This window comes from Lycium ferocissimum, chromosome 7, assembly GCF_029784015.1.
Source record: "Lycium ferocissimum isolate CSIRO_LF1 chromosome 7, AGI_CSIRO_Lferr_CH_V1, whole genome shotgun sequence".
Taxonomy (NCBI): Eukaryota; Viridiplantae; Streptophyta; class Magnoliopsida; order Solanales; family Solanaceae; genus Lycium; species Lycium ferocissimum.
This window is the reverse complement of record NC_081348.1, coordinates 44,181,012-44,203,351: the sequence shown is the minus strand read 5'-3', so window position 1 is coordinate 44,203,351 and position 22,340 is coordinate 44,181,012. Positions and strand designations below refer to the sequence as shown.

At 32.6% G+C, this 22,340-nt stretch overlaps 1 protein-coding gene and 1 long non-coding RNA gene across 6 annotated transcripts; one reads left to right on the top strand and one right to left on the bottom strand.

The window, feature by feature from the left end:
• Positions 1-1,499: 1,499 nt before the first annotated feature.
• Positions 1,500-17,441, top strand: LOC132065272 (cell division control protein 2 homolog A-like). 5 transcript variants are annotated; one of them, XM_059458577.1, is made up of 10 exons: positions 1,500-1,577; positions 12,253-12,284; positions 12,367-12,551; positions 14,093-14,213; positions 14,473-14,646; positions 14,997-15,160; positions 15,967-16,054; positions 16,175-16,228; positions 16,723-16,850; positions 16,975-17,441. In XM_059458577.1, exons 2-9 carry the CDS (start codon positions 12,276-12,278, stop codon positions 16,810-16,812), a joined length of 885 nt encoding a protein of 294 aa, XP_059314560.1. In that variant the 5' UTR covers positions 1,500-1,577; positions 12,253-12,275; the 3' UTR covers positions 16,813-16,850; positions 16,975-17,441. The 5 variants fall into 5 exon arrangements, with proteins under 5 accessions (XP_059314560.1, XP_059314564.1, XP_059314565.1 ...); XM_059458581.1 differs by having other exon boundaries at positions 1,508-1,577; positions 16,981-17,441; XM_059458578.1 differs by lacking the exon at positions 1,500-1,577 and adding an exon at positions 10,482-10,564.
• On the bottom strand, positions 13,661-14,086 carry LOC132065273 (uncharacterized). Its single transcript, XR_009416707.1, has 2 exons — positions 13,826-14,086; positions 13,661-13,786 (listed from the first exon to the last, which is right to left on the bottom strand). It is a non-coding gene; the product is annotated as an uncharacterized LOC132065273 (long non-coding RNA).
• Positions 17,442-22,340: the final 4,899 nt, after the last annotated feature.

The following is a 22,340-nucleotide window of genomic DNA, read 5'->3' as shown; positions in this document are numbered from 1 at the left end:
ACTTTGCCCTTGACTGTAATTATCTTTTCGGAAAAGGGACAAATATACCCCTGTATTATTGGAAAAGGGCCAAATATAGCCCTCGTTATACTTTGAGTCTAAATATACCCCTGTTGTTATACTATTGGTTCAAATATACCCACTCCATTAAGTTTGTCCAAGATGGATCCAATACTTATATCTAACATTGTTGATAATATGACTGCTTTCCTCATGCCCCATATTTTACCCTCCTCTCTATTTATTCTTCTACCATTAAACTTTTCTTCCCCTCCACTGCCATTGCCACCGTTACCACTACTAAAATTTTGTTTTACTCGCATGTGGTGGACTAGAACTCCCGCCCGCAAACTGGATAAATTTTTTAAGGTATTTGACTAATAACGTGCCCATCTGATTTGTTAAAACGCAGGTCGAATATGGATGGAATTTTTTTTCCAACATTCAGCAGTGATGACAATTGTCGTTCCAACTAACCAGTTCACTTTTTATTTTGATGGAGGCTATTTGGGATATATCGAAATTGTATAATTCTCTCTGAAATTAAGTACACTCCCTTTTTCTAAAAATTTAAATCGTATTTCATTTTTCGGCGATCATTTGACAAGCTGTTGATCCTATATATCAGGCATAAATTAGACTTTGAATTAAACTGGAGTATATATGTGCTGTTAGTACTTGGTAGCTTTAAGAATTAGGGCAAATTGGAAGGGGAAAAAAAACAAAGAAGTAATCTCCATTTGAAACAACAAATTCGAACGAACAGTTGTTTTGTTGTTGTCGCTTTGAAGTTTGAAGCAATGGTGGCAATAGTCGTGGAGGGGAAGAAAATTTTAGTGGTGAAAGAATAAATAGAGGGGAGAGGTAAAATTGGTTAGGGTGGTGAGGTAGCACGCGTCATCAAATGTTAGTGCCACGTAGGGTTAGATGTCCATCTTGGACAAACTTAACGGAGGAGGGGTATATTTGAACTAATAGAATAACAGCAGGGGTATGTTTAGACTCAAAGTATAACAAGGGATATCTTTGGCCCTTTTCCAATAGTACAAGGGTATATTTGGCCCTTTTTCGTTATTTTTTTAAGTCATCAATATTGACTAGAGGGTAATTAATTGGAGAGAGATAAGGGTAATGTTGTAAAATTACACTTTTATTTATGAGTTTTTAAAGGATGTGTAAAGGAGAAAGTGGACAAGTAATATAGGACGGAGAAAGTACTAAGCTAGGGACTAATTTTATACTCTAATCCTAAAATATTCAACTTTATCCCGCGTACCAAACGATCCTTGAGTCTTTGGCCAGTGAACCACGGTTAGGGGAGGGGGTTGAGGTAGTAAAAAATTAAAAATAAATAGATTGATGATTAAAGTAGAAGAAAATCAAATTAATTAAACTGATTGACCTTTTTGCCCCTATATATTAGATGAGTAAAGGTGGACTGTAGTCCAAAACGGTTCCTAATTGGTCCAACTACGGTGGTACTTGCTTTCTCCCTCCTGCCACCACCGCCGACACCTTCTCATCTCCGATCCTCCGCCACATCACGACAGTGATTACGTCATCTCCGCTGCGCCAAGGTGAATATAACACAGTTGAATGACTCATTTTGTCCACTCACATTTCCCGCTTTTCTCCTTAATTCCACTAGCTTCATGATATTATTATACTCCAAGCGTGTTTTTGACCATAAAATTTTTGTTTTATATTTTCCTATTAATTCTTTTAATTATCGGAGTTGAGTGCTATTTGACATCACTTTTAAACAAAACAAAGAGAGTGTAATGTATACCTCGCACCATCATGTACTAGTCTAGCTCGTATTTTGATAAATAGCTGGTGATAGTTCAGGTAGGAAACGTAAAGACTTAGGAGCCATTTGGCCATAAGAATTATTCACTTATTTCCAGAATTTTTTTCACTTTTTTAAAAAATCAGTGTTTGACCGTGAAAATTCCAAATACAAATTGAAGTTGTATTTGGAATTTGAAAAACAAGCAAAACCTAGTTTTTCACTTTTTTCACAACCAAAACTAGAGGTGTTCAAATGAGACAAAAAAATCGATCCGAATCCCAAGCCAAGTCAAACCGACTTAATAAACCGAAAACCGGTTTAGTTTGACTTGATTTGATTTTAAATTTTAGGAAACCAATAACATTCGGTTTGATTTGGTGTTAAACCAAAATCGAACCAAATCGATAGATACATATATCCCAAACAATTAGAAAGAAAAGTCCAATACAAATTCAAATAATTAGAAAGAAAAGTATAGCCCATTTAAGTTTAAGGTAAAATGAAAAGAAAATTGCTAAGTTACTACTAATAAGCTAGCATTTTATCCTTAACCAATTAAAGGGAAGAAAATGGCAATTGGAATTTAAAAGGTTTTGGTAGATGACGTTATCTTCCTGTTTATCATTTTTTGTTTTAACTTCTATGCTTTCTTCTCAATGCTTTATAAACACGATGAGTCTAGATAATAAAAATTCCGGAGGAGCTGTGTAATATCAAAAGGCCATATGTAGGGAGGTAACTAGAATCATGAAAGGTAGATATTATGTTTCTGTAATTCCTATACCCATAGCCATAGATCTATACCTAAATAAAGTTAATGAATTAATTAAGAAGATTCTTAGATTTGAATGGATTACATTCAAAGTCGTAGTTACCATTTGATTGAAAGGTTTTTTGTATTAAATAAATTCTTAAAATTCGAAAACAAACATGCAAAAATTGAACCAAATCGATAAAATTGACAAAATCGAAACTGATATAATTTATACTATAATGGTTTGGTTTGAATATTAGAAAAAACCGACTTAATTGGTTTGGTATGATTTTAACCAAAAATCGAGTCAAATCGGATCATGAACACCCCTAACCAAAACCTTATTGAAAAAGTACATCTCAACAATAAAATATTATTTGCAAAAATTATGGCCAAACACAACTCCAAATTCAAAAAAAAAAATTGGATTTTTTTCACTTTTTTCAAAAATCAGTGTTTGGCCGTGAAAATTTCAAATACAAATTGAAGTTGTATTTGGAATTTAAAAAACAAGCACAACGTTGTTTTTCATTTTTTTCACAACCAAAACTAGGGGTGTTCAAATAAGACCCAAAAATCGATCCGAACCGGTAAACCGAGTCAAACCGACTTAATAAACCGAAAACTGGCTTGGTTTGACTTGATTTGATTTTAAATTTTAAGAAACCGATAACATCCATTTTGATTTGGTGTTAAACCAAAAAAACCAGAACCAAAACCGAACCAAATCGATATATATATATATATATATATACTTCAAAATTTTGGCTCATTCCAAGTCCAATACAAATTCAAATAATTAGAAAGAAAAGTGTAGCCCTTTTAAGTTTAAGGTAAAATAAAAAGATTCTTGCTAAATTACTACTAATAAGCTAGCATTTTATCCTTAACAAATTAAAAGGAAGAAAATTGCAATTGGAATTTAAAAAGTTTTGGTAGATGACTTTGTCTTTGTGTTTATCATTTTTCGTTTTAACTTATGTGCTTTCTTCTCAATGCTTCATAAACACGATGAGTCTAGATAACAAAAATTTGAGAAGGGTTATGTAATATCAAAAGGCTATATGTAGAGAGGTAACTAGAATCATGAAAGGTAGATATTATGTTTCTGTAATTTCTATACCCATAGCCATAGGCCTATATCTAAATAAAGTTAATGAATTAATTAAGAAGATTCTTAGATTTGAATGGATTACAATCAAAGTCATATTTAGTTACCATTTGATTCAAAGATTCTTTGTATTCATTCTTAAAATCCGAAAAAAATCGCAAAAATCGAATCAAACCGATAAAACCGAAACCGATATAATTTATACTATAATGGTTTGGTTTGGTTTGGTTTGAATATTAGAAAAAATTAACTTAATTGGTTGAGTTTGATTTTACTAAAAATCGAGTCAAACCAGACCATGAACACCCCTAACTAAAACCTTATTGAAAAAGTACATTTCGACAATAAAATATTATTTGCAAAAATTATGACCAAATACAACTCCAACTCTAACTTCAAAATTCTTTTTTTTTTTATGGTTTCCATGACTAAACGCCTACTTAATAGTTCAGGCGAAAAACGCAAATACTTAATAGTTTAGATAGGAAGCGCAAATACTTAATAGTTCAGGTAAAAAACTCGAGAAAAAAAATGATAAGTGTGTATTTTTTACCATTATTATCTTATTACTAGCAATACATGCCTGTGCGATGCACGAGCCGAACATGTTTATTCATTTTAATTAGCCAGTCTTTAAGGTTTGTATTTTGAAAATAACTTTTAAAAATATTGTAATTGTTATTATATATAGCAACATATACAAAATGTATTTTATGTATCATCACTTTAGTTATAATTAAAAAATGGAGTTGATGGAATTAAGTCTTTGAGATGGAAAGAGTCGAACCTTTTTCTCATTATTATGACAAAGAAAGTTGTTCATCAATGTAAAAGAAAATTAGTAAGAATATGAGGAAAAATTAATATTTTGATTCTAAATTTTTTCTTTTAAATTCTTTAACATTTTATATGTATACCGAGGTTGATATCCATTTCAATTAAGTAATCGTCGTATCCAAACATAAGAACCATTGTCGTATATATTGGATTTTTTTAAAAGCAAAACTAATAAAATATTTTTATTAAATTAATTAAAAAATATATTATAATTTTTTATGTTAACAATTATTGATAAAACAAATTGTTACAAAGGTATCAAAATTAGAAAGATAATCACTAAATTTTAATTCTGAAATGAAAATATAAAGAAAATAATAACCGAGACTAAAAGGAGAGTAAATAAGTAAAGTATTGACAATGAAGGAAAACGGGGATAAAAGTCACCGCCTCCATTCACTTTTACTTATCGACGTTAATATATCAAGAAAAAAAAATTCTTCTTTTTATTTACCCTTCACATTAATTATTCATTTTCAAATCATTTTCTGAGGTTATTGAGGCTATACACCAATAAATATGGATATTATGATAAAATATAGTATACTTTATTTATTAATTCTCAAAGAACGTGAAAAGTCAAAAGTGAACAAGTTATGCGTAGGAGAATTAAAATAACTTTTGGTACAAATTTGCATTGCTATTGTTCGTCATTTCTTCACGTTTAAAGTATTGACAAAAAAGAAAAACGGAGATAAAAGTCACTCCCTCTCGTTTATTTTTACTTGTCCACGTTAACATATCAAGAGAAAGAAACTAATATGGTAATTATTAATTAGTATGAAACTTCAATTATGTTGATTATGTATAAAGAAAACGACTACGCATATATTATAGGCATGTATATTTGTATACATGTCATCCTTTTTCTTGTATTCCTTTATTTATCATGGTGACCGTCAAGCTAGGTAACGCAAGAAGAGTGAGGAGAATCATGCAGAAGGGGCCGGCCATTAATTTCCATGGAATTAATGAGTGAATATTTGTGCGTTCTTATTATTAATTTTACCCTTTAATTACTCATTTTCAAATTATTTTCGAAGGCTATTGAGACTTACACCAATAAATATGAATATTATGGTAAAATATATACTTTCTCTGTACGATATTACTTGTCACTTTCCCTTTTGCAAGCCCGTTAAGAAATCAGAAGTAAAAAATGTATTTTACTATCTTACCCCTATCTCTCTCCAATAAATACATTTATTTTCAAGAACATTTATTACTAAGGGTAAGATGGAAAAGATTTAATTAATTTTATCTTGGTTTTGTAAATGAACAAGTAATTTGGACATATAGTTTTAGTAATGTGCCCAAGTAATATGAGACAGAGAGGATAAGATGTAAAACATTTAATCAATTTTATTTTGGTTCTGTAAATGAACAAGTAATTTGGACATATATTTTTAGTAATATTGAGTACTTCATTTTTGAACAAGTAAAAGTGCACGGATGAAATAAATATATGTCAGACAATTAAAATTGAAATGCATACTTGTATACATGAGCAGAGAATAAATATTCAGTAAAAAAAATAATTTAGTAATGTGGTCAAGTGATATGGAATGGAGGAAGTACTTCATTTATTAATTTTTAAAGAACTTGAAAAGTCAAAAGTCAACAAGTATAAATGAACGGAGGAAATAAATGTGTCGGAGAATTAAATTTGAAGTGCATACGTGTATACATGAGAAGAGATAAATATTCAGTATTATGACATATGACCACGTGGTATAAAAAAGTAGTTGGTTAAAATGTACAATTTATATAACTTGTGGTACAAATTTCTATTGCTGTGTTAGTCTTCTCTTCACACTTAGATATATTAGAAATAGAAAAGAAGAAAAATACATAATAGAAAAATAGACATATAATTTTAGTAATGTGACCAAGTAATATGGACGAAGGGAGTGCTTCATTTTTATTAATTCTTAAAGAACGTGAAAAGTCAAGTATAGTAATGTGGCCAAGTAATATGAATGAAGAGAGTACTTCATTTATTAATTCTTAAAGAACGTGAAAAATCAAGTAATGTGGTCAAGAAATATGGGACGGAAGGAGTACTTCATTTATTAATTCTTCAATAACATGAAAAGTCAAAAGTGAATAAGTAAAAATGCACGGAAAAATAAATATGTGTCGGATAATTAAAATTGAAGTGCATGCATGTATACATGGGAAGAAAATAAATATTCAGCAAAAACGTAAAAAGTCAAAAGTGAACAAGTAAAAGTGCACGGAGGAAATAAATATGTGTCAGAGAATTAAATTTGAAGTGTACACATGTATACATGAGAAGAGAATAAATATTCAGTACTATAGCATATATCCATATGAGAATTAAAATTGAACTGCATATATCTATACATGAGAAGAGAATAAATATTCAGCTAGAACAGGAAAAGTCAAAAGTGAACAAGTAAAAGTGCACGGAGGAAATAAATGGGTCGGAGAATTAAATTTGAAGTATATACATCTATACATGAGAAGAGAATAAATATTAAGTACTATGACATATGTCTACATGAGATATAAAAATAGTTGGTTAAACTGTACAATTTATATAACTTATGATACGAGCATTCATTGTGTGTATAATTTTTAAAGCCCATGGTACAACCATGGGAAGCTGTGTTCGTCCTTTTACCTCATCTATATATTTTATTAAAAGGAGGATAGTTTGCCATAGGATTGTGACAAGTGGCAGCGCAGAATTATGCCAAGTGGCAGTTTTAGGACACACATTAGTTAATTAGTTTACAATTAGTTATTAGTTATTATTATAGAATTCAAATTTAAAATTACTATCTGAGAAGATTTAAAATAGAAAAAAAAAAAAAACTTCCAGATCAACTTACAACTTCCACGTTAGAAAAAGGAAAAAATAAATGAAAAAAAGGAAAAGAAATAAGAGAAGGTTGTTTAGGAAGAAAATAAGGAAGAAAGAAAGTGGGTAAGAAAAAGGTCGGAACCGAAAGCACGTTATTTACATAAAACTGCTCTTCACGCCCTTTCAAATTTCAAATACAATATTAGGAGAAAAAAACTAACCTAAACTAACCCACATCTGCACGTTCCTATTTCCCCAATGATAGTGAAACAATAAATAAATCACAATTAAACAAACAAACAAACTTAGAAGTTGGTTGCGGTAAGAGCGTTTGTGGGGTGCGTAGTTCAAGAACTCCGGTAAGGGTTAGTGAATTCCTTAACTTTCATACTACACTGAAATATTCTGTTTTGTTTATTCTGAAAAAATTATTTTTAAGTTAAGTTTGGAGATTGTGGTTGCGGAAATTATGTTGTAATGACATGGCTTTTGGTGCCTTTGATTATTCTCCCTTAGAAGACATCAAGACAAGTCCAGACCCTTTCGAGACCTTCCAGGTCCTTGAGATATATATTCCGAAATGTATCTTTTCTAGATACAGATATATAGCTTCTTCATATATATATAATAATATTTGAATTTTTATGATGCATTGTAGGAGCAAAAAGTCCACTTCTTTCCGCCACTCGTGACCCTTGCAAAGAGAGAGTAGTAGTAGTAAAAGTGAGTGTTTGCAGGAGCAGAAAGTCCACTTCTTTCCGCCACTCGTGACTCGTGACCATTGCAAAGAGAGAATAGTAGTAGTAAAAGTGAGCGTTAAAAAGACAGCAGTCGCATTGAAGTTTACTTATAAACACTATTTGAGCATATTGCAATGAATGGGACAATAAGTAGCAGCATATAAGAAGAGTACATTAGCAGGTCAAGACGTCAAGCTTTCAACATATAAAATGTTTTGCAGATTGTATTTGGATTACGGCTTATGCACCTTTTCTTTTCAATGTAGGAGATATTTTTCCATAAACCTGTCATTCGCTGCAATGTTAAAATTATATTATAAATTTTAAAATAAAATAACACGCCATAGAAAGAATTAGCATCAAGACTTGCGTTTCAAAGAGGATTCCCGGGGGAGCCAAAGGATATGAGGCCAGGAAGAGGTAAGTTTCATGAAAATTCATATTATTATTGAAGGAGCACACATAATGTACTAACAATTAACCCAGTTGGAAGGAAAAAGTAGGTGTACTGCAAATAAGATATTGAATCATAGTAGACATGAAACCTTAAATATACAGTTATCCTTTTGTCAACATACTCAATGCAACTTGATATGGAAAGAAATATACTAAGCGTTGTACAAGTTAATTATTGATAAAAATGTCATTCAATTTTTTGCTGGGCTTGTCTAGAAAATCATATCTTTGAAGTGTAAGAGAATGATAGGATCTTAAAATCCTATACATTATTTTTCCAATTCAAAAAATTATGTCGTCATACTATTTTGAGATTTCAGTTGGTATAAATTTATTAAAAGCAATTTATCTTCTCTTGGTAAGCTTGGATATTAAATTATTAAGTCAAGTGATGCGTTAGAAAAAGCCACATGATAGTTTTTGGACAAAAAAGTTAAAGCATTTTAATAATACCATCCAATTGAAGCAGGACAGTCATAATAAAAAAAATTATAATGAAAATAAAATAGAGATAATATAATGGTATTTGAACTTTGAACTGGTATATAAAATAAAAAAGTATTTGAACAACGAAAGAATTTGAGCAATACAATTTGTACCTTATATATATAAGCTTAAACAACGAAAGAATTTGAGCAATACAATTTGTACCTTATATATATATATATATATATATAAGTTGTTTCAATAGTAATAGATCATACTTCTATTAATATCTATCTTATATTAAATTAAAAGAAGCGTTATGAAGGGTATTAAATCAAGTGAAAAACTAATGAAATTTTCATATAGGTAATTTCAAAATGAAAAATTAAATCTTAAAATTTTATAATGATAACAAAAGAGGAAAATTAATATAACAAAAAAATTTCAAAAATATAAATAGATTTAGAACAAAATATTCAAATGACTTATATATTTGTTTCTAGATTGCTTCAAAATTACAATTTAGGGTAAACTATGATACTATTTGGATTATAGATAAAAATTTAATGGTAAAAGCTAATTAAACTATAGATAGTAGGCAAATGAAGAGCAGAGTAGTTTTACAAATATAATTAATTTTTGATAATTAAAATTCTAATTTTTATATTGATAATAAAATAGAAGAAAACTTTAAGTTCTTATTTGCACGTAATGAAAAACAATCATTGAGAAATATCAGTACATATCTTGATAATATAATAATAAGAATTTATCTTTTTATACTTTGGACGAATTCAAAACCGTAGCTTAATTTTAAGCATGACAATTTTATAATAGGTAAAATAACAAACAAGAGAAAACCAGTTAAATTATGAAGGTACGAAACACGTACAGATAGAGATAACGTGAGGATATTTCTACATTTGAATCATTTTAAAAATAAAATAGAATAATTAAATAATATTAAAGAGTATTACTTATAATTTTAGACAATTTGCAAAAAATAATATGAAAAGTAAATAAAAGATAATTCAGGCAAAAGGTTTTATTTATTTATGTGATATTAAAAGTAGTGTAGTAGACAAGAATATTAATTCAAGTGATAAGTTATATTATTCGCGCATTTTTACTCGAAGTTCTTAGTGTTTCTTAATATATAGCTTTGAGCATGAGAGGTCTATGGCTGTAATGGTGTTGTTGTTCTTAATGTATTTTTTTCCTCATGCTTGAGGTTCATCCAATAAAATAAGACCTATGATTGTGAATAAATATGCTAACACTTCTCCATTAATTTATATATTTGTATAAAATCGAGTTAGGCTTTTGAACATTTCATAACAATTGTTTAAACATTTATGTTACAATTTATTTGTTGTAGCAAATATTGCTTAAAAAGTGCTCTTTGGTTTTGTAAAATAGTTTGGTAGTTAAACTAAAAGACCTATTTGCCCCGGTATATTGGAAGAGTAAAGGTGAACTGTAGTCCAAAACGGTTCTTAATTGGTCCAACTACGGCGGCACTTGCTTAGTCTCTCTCCCGCCACCACCACCGGCGCCTTCACATCTCCGATCCTCCGCCACGTCACGACGGTGCTTTCGTCATCTCCGCCGCGTCGAGGTGAATATAACACAGTCAACTCACATTTCACGCTTTATGATATTGTACACACACATGTAGTTGTACATTTCTTCTGTGATTGTGTAATTATTTATAGATTTGCGGCTGTGATTGATTTCTCTGTTCCTTATTTTGGTGATGCAACACAATATAGCTATTGATATTGTAATTGCTTATGTTTTTGTTGTTATTATTTTCGGTGTAGATTACTAGATATGCGGCTGTGATTGATTTCTCTGCTCCTTATTTTCTTCTCAAGTTCATAATGCACACTACACACACTGACACAAACTTATAGTTATTGATATTTTATTATTGTTCGTATTTTCGGGTGTATATTAGTACTAGATATATAGCTGTACATTTCTTCTGTGACTGTGTAATTATTTTTGTTTTTGTCTTTGTTTTTTTTTTTTTTTTTTTAATTTTTACTTTCGCTGTAGATTACTAGATTTGTGAGTGTCTATATCTTCTGAAGTTCATGACACACATATATAATTATTGGTATTTTGTTGTTCATATTTCGGTGTAATATAGCTGTGCGGTTCTTCTGTGTGTAGTTATTTATGTTTTTGTTTCTATTTTCCTTGTAGATTACTAGACTTGGATGTGTTATTTATGTTTTTCGTTTCTATTTTCACTGTAGATTACTAGACTTGGATGTGTTATTTATGTTTTTATTTTTATTTTCGCTGTAGATTACTAGACTTGGATGTGTTATTTATGTTTTTGTTTCTATTTTCGCTGTAGATTACTAGACTTGGATGTGTTATTTATGTTTTTATTTTTATTTTTTGCTGTAGATTACTAGATTTGGATGTGGTTGATCTTCTCTGTTCCTTATTCTAGTGATGGAATACTGTTGCACTCCATTTCTTCTGAAGTTCCTGATATACACACACATATAGCGATTGATATTTTTTGTTCATCTTTTCGGTGTATATTACTGGATATGTAGCTTTACATTTCTTCTATGTATGTGTGTAATTATTAGTAATAACAGCAACGTACCCAGTGTATTCCCACAAGTGGGGTCTGTGGAGGGTAGGATGTACGCAGACCTTAACCCTACCTTTGTGGGTAGGGAGGCTGTTTCCGTCACACACACACACACACAGAGTTATTGATAATTTTTGTTCATAAATGTATATTACTAGACATGTAGCTTTGATTTGGTTTCCTAAGCTCATTGTTGTGGTGATGGAATAATGCAGCAGTCAATTTCTTCTGAAGCACGTCTATGGTTTTACTCATTTGCTGAAGTGTAGGTTGAGATGTGTTGCTTTTTAATGTTACACTTTGTATGGTTTGAGTATCTTCTCAATTTGTTGTTTTTGTTTATTCCTCTGTTATTTGAATTTTGATGTGGTTAGAGCTGATAGTATGTTGGTTAGTTTGGAGATCTCTATTTTGATTTCTTAGGTGTACTATTTTGGTTTTGTGAACTCAGCGATGTGAACTTTGAAAAGAATAGCCTAGGTCCAAAGTCCATATCAAATGGACCTTGGGCCATTTGAGACCTTGCTCGCGTTTGCATTGACGTGAAAATATGGTTATGTTCCTATTCTGTGGAGTGTACACTTATCTTTGGATAATTTTCTCTTGTTAATCTTGACAATGGTATTTTACTTATTACCTCTTTGCTGACTGAATCTTTACTTATCTATTTATCTTGCTTTTCTTTTCAGGGAGTCCATCCATATCGACCTAGATGGACCAGGTAACAGAGTAGTCCTCTGTATCTTTGTCACTTCTAATTTATTTTATGCTTCTTTGGATAGTAATATTTGGGGTACTTGCAGTATGAAAAAGTTGAAAAGATTGGGGAAGGAACATATGGTGTAGTGTACAAGGCTCGTGATCGTGCAACTAATGAAACCGTTGCCCTGAAAAAAATACGCCTGGAGCAAGAAGATGAGGGAGTGCCAAGCACAGCTATTAGAGAAATTTCTCTTTTGAAAGAGATGCAGCACGGGAACATCGTGAGGTATAAAATGGTCTTTATAGTTTATTTAGAACCAATATGATCTATACGATTGTGATTGCAAACGAAGTTTAACTTAGGCTGTATTTTGCATTCCTGTGATTATGATATCAACGTGATGCAAGTTATAATGCAAAATTTTATGCATGTGTCTAGTTCTCCTCCATATCAGTAAATTCACGGTCTTTGCTGTTTTATAACAGTAATGTTGTTTTAACTGCACTGGGTATTTGTTCTGTTTTACCCTTGTTTCACTTTGTTAGTTTTTTTTTGTTTTGAACTTCGATATTCTAGAAATGTTTCTATCAGTCTTTATTGAGGGTAATCTTTGCCTTTACAGAGAAGGTGAAGCAGCATGATCTAGTCTTAGAAACCTATCGCTTGAATCATGTGTGGGAGATCCTAATGGAATGTACAGAGTTCTTACTTCAGGAAACTTTGATCGTCTGTTTTTGTGATTGTTAGAGTGTATGTGGGTTACACAACTGCTATTTCTTTATGCTTTTAGTTGTATTGTTTGCTTACAGCAGGTTGTGAGGAAGGGAAAAGCATATAGTTTCACTTAGATTTTTGACAAGATTTTTGACAAGCGAAAACTTATTTAACATTTGTAGTTTTCAAGTATCTAGAAGCTAAGCATCAATGCAACACGAGCTTGTTCCATTGAATGAGCTTGGGGTTGTGTAGTGATGATTAATTTCAGCCAAGGCAGTTATTTAGGAGCCTATTAGTCATTCTGAAGTGGAGAATAGAGAACACTCCAGCATTCTACTCTTGTAGTTTCTTGTAGGTGTCCCTAGTTTCCACACAAAAATTGTATAAGCTTACTGTTTTCAGTTTGATTTTTTTTAACACGTGACAACACAATGTGTTTCGATCCTCTATTTAATTGTGTTTGAAAGGTGACGAGACTTGCAAGTTTCAGTTGGTGTGCTACCATGGGGTCTCAGGTTCAAATCCCAGCGGAGGAAAAAATACTAGGTGATTTCTTCCCATCTATCCAAGCCTTGGTGGACCTCCCGGTATCTATCTTGGTGGGAGGTAGCAGGTAACCTGTGGAACTAATAGAGGTGCGTGCAAGCTGGCCCAGACACCACGGTTATTTAAAAAAAAAAAAAAAAAATCAGCTGATGTGCTTCTATGATGATGGGTAAATACAAAAAGAGTTAGAATATGCTTTGCTAGCATTTTAGTGATATATGTGTGAGTGAGGCAGGGTGTACTATCGTAGGTGTGAGCTGTTGTCCACCTTAGGAATTGCAGTCTTGTGTAATCACGACTCTAAATGAAAGGAGGACCAGAGAGAGAGGGATACTATGAATGCTGTGGATGATTGGGTTATGTTTATTTCTGGAGCAGCATTCTTGCTTTTGCTGATTGAATTAGTAGTTAGAGACTAAACAATAGGTGCAAACATGTACTATATAACAGTAACTTTGGTTGCAGTACTGAGTGGTTCTTTCTAATGTGGGAAAAGCTATTTTTGAACTTCATATCTGTATCTTCTCTAATATCGAAAAAAAGTTTCTATTATTTGGAAACAGGTTGCTGGATGTGGTTCACAGCGAGAAGCGGTTATATCTAGTCTTTGAATATCTTGACTTGGATTTGAAGAAGCACATGGATTCAAGTCCTGAATTCTCTAAGGATCCCCGTGTTGTAAAAGTGAGTAAGATCTATGTTCCTTTGGAGGTTGCTTTTATTTTTATATTTAGCTCCTTCATTGGTTGCATTACTTCTATGAAGCTTGTCATAACTAACAGTCTTAGTTGAAGAGGAAGGAGATGCACCCTTACACAATAGATAGAATATATTATTATCCAAGTATGTAATGTGAGAAAGTATCACCACCTAATGGTAAAGGGTTGTCAGATTGAGAGGCTCTTTGTTCTTAGCCAATGAAATAATATCTCCAATTTTGCAGACCTTTTTGCATCAAATGCTCCGTGGTATTGCTCATTGTCATTCTCATAGAGTTCTTCACCGAGATCTGAAGCCTCAGAACTTGCTGATAGATCCACGCACCAATGTGTTAAAGCTTGCAGATTTTGGATTGGGTAGAGCATTTGGTATTCCTGTTAGAACTTTCACTCATGAGGTATGTACATGGTTTTCAGTTCTTTGAAACAAAATCGCCAAACAGCGTGTATTACCGTTATCTCATGTTGTTCCATTTCAAACTTGACCAGAAAGTAGATATTAGGCTATGAGCAGAAACTGTTGTCGCATCTGATGCCTCTTTATAATATCCGGTCCATCCTGTCTAAATGAACATCCTTTTTACTGCTTAAGGTGTTTGTTTGGCTGAAAAAATAAAATGATTGAATTATCATGTCTGTGTCTCATTGATTTAAAAAGCAGAATCTGTTCATATTTCTTTTCTAGCATATCGTCGATCCTTTTGAGCTTATTTCTTCTGACTTCTAACAGTAGACTTCATTGTTTCAGGTGGTGACGTTATGGTACAGGGCACCCGAAATACTGCTTGGATCAAGGAACTACTCTACTCCAGTTGATGTGTGGTCAGCTGGTTGCATATTTGCCGAGATGGTTAACCAGCGGCCTCTGTTTCCTGGTGACTCGGAGATTGATGAACTTTTCAAGATTTTCAGGTGTTAATATGCATAGCCAGTTCTTTAATGAATGCTTTGTTACTTCTCAAAGTGAACATACACGCTAATATTTTTGTTGGATGTATTTTTATTATCTACTTATGCCCTTCCTCCTTGTAGATCATTCCAATTCCATTAGGAAAAAATCATTTTTACTAAATGGTTGTTGAAAAGAAACAGTCAAGGATCATTCAAATGGCTGCTGTTATGACACAGACAAAATTAGAATGCCAGTAGAAGAAACGGGCTTAGGAGGGATTGGATAACCTAAATAGAAGAACATAAATGTTAAGGGCTTACATTTCTGAATTCCTCACAGCATGATGTCCTATACTTGTGTGTAATCTTCATTTCTTCATGCTAAAATACAATACTAATCAATTAGTTAATATGTATGATCAACACTCCCTCTCTCTCTATGGGGTTGTTAGGTTGTAAGAAGGTTTAAAAGTTGAGTTTGAAGTGCAGTATATGACTCTCTCTCTCTCTCTCTCTCTCCCCGCACACGCATACAGTGTGTTTTTCATATGCAACAACAACAACAACATACCCAGTATAATCCCACCAGGTGGGGTTTGGGGGGGAGGGTAGAGTGTACGCAGACCTTACTCCTACCTTGTGGAGGTAGGGAGGCTGTTTCCAATAGACGTGTATTTCATATGCATATAAATTATATTGCAGTATAGTAAGAGAATGTATATGAGATTTCTTGAATTTATGTTATCTCATATCTTTGTTTCCTTGTGTTTTATATTATTAAGTCTTTTCATTGTCGTCATGATTCCCTATTATTTTGCTGCATGAAGAGTGGTGGGTACTCCAAATGAGAATATATGGCCTGGAGTGACTTCTTTGCCTGATTATAAATCTGCCTTTCCAAAATGGCCTCCTAAGGTAATCTAGAATTTCTTAATTATTTTTCTCTTCTTTCTTCCCCTTTAGGACTAGCCTGATTCTCCTGTCAATATTATCACATTTCTAAAGAATGCGTAATTCAGGTCCTTTACATTGCAGGATCTGGCAACTGTAGTCCCGAATCTTGATACAGCAGGACTTGATCTCCTTGGTGTAAGTTTTCTTTCTAAATGATATATACATATTATAACTATGAAGGTTTCTCGTATTCTGAATGAAAATCCAGTGAAATAATTATAGGTATTCACAGCTAGAATGCTATTCTGAATGACGTTGTGACATTGGTAGCAAAAAGCGATTGAGTAAATAAATGTTCTTAAGGGAAAGGGAAGTTCCACATTGCAGTGCTCATTATTCATATTCTTGTTTCATTCACTTTAGTCTAGGCCTATTTGTTCCCTTTCTTCCTGTCTCTCTTTGTTTTCCCTTTTTGTAACTTGTATTCAGAGATCACCTATTGGGGGCTAGGACTCTTCAGTTGCAGTTGCTTATATGCACATCATTGGTTTTTTTTTTTTGGTGTAGCAGATTATATAAAAGGCTTAGTGCTTTTACCATTGTACGTGGGCACCGAGTAGATGTTTAATATAGTTATATGCATAGGCTTCAATCATACGTCTGAAAATCCGTGGCCTCATTACTTTCAGAAAATGCTCTACTTGGATCCCAGCAAGAGAATCACTGCCAGGAGTGCCCTAGAACATGAGTACTTCAAGGATATTGGCCGTTTTCCATGACTATTTGCATCTTCATCCACAACGTGAATGTAAATTTGGTATGTTAACCACAGGGCTTTGTTCTGAGAAATTTATGTGATATTTAGTGCTTTTATTTTTTAAAATTTCATCAAACGTGATTCAATCCATGTTAAAGAGTTCTCAGTTTTGGTTCTATCTTAGGTGCAGTAGCAATCATACTTAAGCGAGGACGCACTGCATTACTGTTCAGGACCGGAGTGATGTGCGTTTATATTTCTTGCGTAGTTTTCATACTGGAATTGAAGAACAAGATGATTATCCACGTCAGTTATACTTGAGTACTATTCCTGGAGGATGCAGGCTACTGTTCAGGTTTACCAAGTTATGTATTGATACTTGTATGAAAATTCCTCTTGGTCTGACTATAGAGATCACTGGCTTCACAAAATTTAGGAATCTTCATGAACTTCTGCACAGAAAATATGACGATTTCATTCTGATGAGAAAGTACTTTTTGTGAGACTATCTGCTAGCGCAGAGGATTGTTCATTTTGCTTGGATGGATCTGCTTAAAGTCATCTCAGTTGAGATAACCTTACATATTTATCAAGTAAATATTATTGAGTTGGCACAGAGAAAAAAAGCAACTAAAGTCCGTCTTGAAACAATTCATTGCATTTTCTCCCATACTTCCTAGGTAAATTCATTTTAATTTCAATATTGAGTCACTAGACGCTATATATCTACTGCATCTACTTATGCATATATATACTTATATTGAGTTTATTTAAGAAACCATGGTAGACTTTGCAAAATTTGGGCGACCATTTGAGAAATTCAACAGTTTAGTAGTGACGTGCAATGCCATGTATCCTAGTGGCACCGGAAAGTTGATAGTCTGGCTCAAATGATTTTCTGGAATGTTGGTTAAGTCGGATGATTTTATAGTAATAAAAAAATGACTTGACTTCTCGGGTATAAAATATACGTTATAAACCAAATGATCATCAAAAATTTATATACAAAAGGGGGTATAACGTGGGCAAATCAACAAAAAAATACATCGTTGTCGAGAGCCATCAACGAAATTTTTTTAAAAAATAAAAAAAATTGTATAACGTTTTCTATACTAGTTATACAATATATTTTTATAACGTGGATCAGGAAATTTATACAAAAATAACGTGGACTGCCCAAGACTCTTCATCTTTATGCCCTAAAATATATTTCATGCTGATGGGTTGCTCTAGGAGTAATTAAACACATGGAGACTGCAAAATGGCATGGAATATGTGTCTTATATTATACTCCATGTAGGTAAAAAAGTTGTGAATGTTATCGAGTTTTAGTTTTCCACTTGCATATGTTAAGTATTCAACCTACGTGTATGTTGCAGCAAACTTCTAATATACTCCTATTTAATATGAAGTTAGTGATCACTTTTATCGTCTAACAAATTGATCCGAAATTCATACTAACTCCGACAAAAGAGTGTATTCAATTTTTTAAAATATTTTATACATAAAAATATTTATTCTAGACAAAAATAAATATTTCTAAATTTTTTTCGTATTACCTCTCTAATTAATATTGGGATTTGGTCACTTCACTTAATAAGGGTAAATATGAAAAAACAATGTTAATTCTTTTTTGATTTGGTAAGTAGACACTCTTTTTAAACAAAAAAATTAAAATAAACAAACTCACACTCTTTTTTGAACAAAAGAAGTAGTTGTTAATGTTTGATTATTCAGCTAAGCCCACTTACACAATTGTTTAATGTTGATTCTTATAGTTTTATATTTTGCATAATATAAGTGTTGAAAATCATAACTTAAGTGTTTTTATAGACATTGCATCTATAAATATTGTAAAAGAATTTTAGGGCATAAAGATATTTCGTAGCATCCACGTTATAAATATAAATTGTATAACGTGATTATGATCATTTTCTTTATTTTGTATAACGTGGATCGCCCACGTTATACAATTTTTTTAATTTTTTTTTAATTTTTCGTTGATGGCATATTTTTTTTGGTATAACGTGGATCGGTGTCTCACGTTATACCCATTTTATATAAATTTTTGATGATTTTGGTTATACCGTATTTTTATACCTTACTCCGGACTCAAAAAATGACTTTACTCCGTAATTAGTTTAATTTGAATGATCATTTGAGAAATTAACTTGATAGATTGCAGAGTCCAAATCAACAAAAACGTACATCGTCATCGAGAGTATGGGCATAAAGCAGTATATTGTAGGCTTTTTCTATACTAGTTTTCACAATAATAATCATGTTTGGTAGGAAATTATGATAGAAAAAAATCGTTAATCATAGCAATAAGATTGTGCTATTTTGTTCCCATCAAATTGTTAATCATAGCAATAAGGCTGTGATAATTTACTAGTTTGGACTATTAATGTTCCATGTAAAAGAATGAGTTATTAGTTTGAGTCCCGGTTGAAAGATAAGGAACGATTTTGGGCCTTTACTCAAATTTGAGTTCATAACACCTTGTTCCTTCTCGGGCAATTCACAGGATTCCTTTGGGGTGGTCTTTATTTGGTGCCTTTCAAATTGTTGGTCTTTAATTTTTGCCCTTCACGTTGTAATTTTAAGCTTCGCATAGAAATTATGAGGTTTTGGGTTTGAACCCCTGTTCAAGCATAAGATTAAAAAATATTTTTGCAATGCAAGGCAAAAGCAAGGCTTGGACGCGTGTTTACCTATACCGGCATAACCTTGTTAAAAAATAACTAAAGTTATGTCGGTACCGGCATAACTATAAGTTTCACCTTATAAGTCAAAGTTTATGCGCAGGAAAAGTTCCGCCTTAGGAGTATACTTTTAGTTATGCCTTAAACTAAAAGTCTGCCCCATAAGGCATAACTAAAAGTATGTCCCATAAGGCGGAACTTTTCCTTAAGGCATAATTAAAAGTAACTAAAAGTTTGCCTTATAAAGCAAAGACTATTTCTTAAGGAAATGTTATGCCTTATGGGGCATACTTTTAGTCATGTCTTAACTAAAAGTCTACCCCATAAGGCATAACTAAACTATGCCTTAAGGAAAAATTATGCCTTATGGGGCAGACTTTTAGTTAAAGGCATAACTAAAAGTCTGCCCATAAGGCATAGTTATGCCGGTACCGGCATAACTTTAGTTATTTTTTAACAAGGTTATGCCGCGAGACACGCATCCAAACCTTGCATTGCGAAAATATTTTTTAGTTTTATGCTTGAGCGGGGGTTCGAATCCAGAACCTCGGTATTCACCCACCTTTTCAAGCGAGGGGTAAAATTTAAAGACCACAAATATGAGGGCCAATATATAAAGACCACCCCAAAGGAAGGGCAATCCGCGCAATTTTTTGTTCCTTCTCCAAGTGCAATAACAGATGGATCATTCACACAAATGCCTTCTTTAATTTTTATCCCTCAAATTTGTGGTCTGACTAGGCAATGGACTATTCTTCCCCCTTCCCTATATAGGGGTAGATGTTTTGGTTTCGTGATTGAGCCGGATAATAATAATGCTCGATACGAGTATCGGGTGATACGATATTTTCCTCGTAATGGTAGGAGGATTAAAGGCGAGATTTTTACGTCTGAGAAAGGAAGATGGACCCAATTGGTTGTTACATCTCCATGCACTTTGGAGGACTTTAGAGATGATACCAAGACTTCACTTATTGCTTGTGGACAAATGTTATATAGTAGCCCTCCGGCTGATGACTTTGTTCTGGCATTTGATCCATTCATCGCAAATGATGATGATCAAATTCTACACATTATTGATTTACCACTTGTGGCTCGTGATTTTCCTCCATACCATTATCAGCTGTCTTCTAAATTGGGAGTGTGTCGAGGTCGTCTACGGTTTGTTCAAGTAACTCTGCTACCAAGTTCATCCCCTTGTATATGTGTATGGGAGCTTGAGGGGGATTACACAGTGGGAAAATGGACATTGGTGCACGAGAGAATCCCTACATTTACACGACCACAACGTTCTGATGACATAAATGTTTTTCATGTACTAGCTTTCCACCCAAACAATGAGGATCTTATATGTTGTCGTGCAGGTGATTATCGTGTTGTTGGTCAGTAGGATTAGATTTGTTGATCGTTCTTGTCGTTGTCTTTCTGTTGTCCATTTTTATTTAACTCAGGATGTTTTAGGCCTATGATTTAGTGTTGAATACAGACTAGATATATATATATATATATTTTTTTTTTTTTTCTTTTTTTTTTTCGGGTAGTTGGCAATGGCGAGGGTCTCACGAAAAACAAATCTCTTTCTTCCTGGAGGTAAGTCCTGATCATTTTATCCTCCCTGCGATTTCAATGTGGATTTCACTGGGTATGTTGTTGTTGTTGTAGCTGGTAGTTGGCAAAGACCTTTCTTTCAAGTTATTGCGTTCACAATGTTTATAACTCCTCAGTTACCCCCACTGTTCAATTTTTTTAATTCCTATGATACTTTATACTGTTAACTAGACCCCACCTGAGAAAATACACTTGGTAAGTTGTTGTTGTACTTTATACTGATAATATATTAGGGAAAAGGGTCAAAATTGCTCCTCAACTATTGAAAATGGATCAATTATACCCTCCGTTTGATTTTGATATCAAAAATACCGATCGTTAAATTATTGGCTCACGTATGCCCGTATAACAAACATACTACCAGCTGTGATGTTAACCCATTAAAAAAAGATTTCCTTGCTGACATGGTTATTAACAAGAATATGGACAATTTTGGTTATAGCTGATTCAATTTGACATTAATCTGGAATCTGGAAAGTTTGAAGCAATTATGGTCTCTGTTTTGCTTTTTCATACTCTTAACCATGCTGACTTAGAATTGTTGAACTCTAACCATGCAGGCTTAGAATTGTTTTTGTTTTGTTTTGCTTGGTAGTTAGCAAAGACCTTTCTATCAGGTTATTGTGTTCACAATGTTTAACTCCCCAGTTACCACCCGAGTGAATAACTTAAATGGTCATCCAACTATAGTAAATTCTTCATTAAACTTATGAAACTGTATGAAACTTTTATTTGGTCTGACGATAGAGAGCACTGGCTTCAGAAAACTTAGGACTCTTCATGAACTTCTGCACAGAAGATATGACGATTTCATTCTGATGAAAAATTACTTTTTGGAAAATTATGTGCAAGCAATTGAATCGATTAATCTAAACACTAATATGAAAATGTATATATTTTTTTGGCTTAATATGGGGTTTGGTTTAGCAGAGAATTTTTCGTTTTGCTTAGATGGATCCGCTTTAGAGTCATTTCAGTTGATATAACTCTACGTCTAGCTCATTCATCCTTATAGTAGAAGAAAATAACTGAGTTTATTTAAGAAATAAATAAAGATTTTGTAAGAATTATTAAGTTGGACGATCATTTGAGAAATTCAATAGTTTAGTTATGATGTGGCATCATCTTTCTGGCATTGAAAGTTGATTTTTCAGCTAAATGATTTTCTGGAATGTTAGGTTGGGTAATTTTATGGGAGTTGATTGCTTATATGGTCACCTAACTATTAGAAATGGTG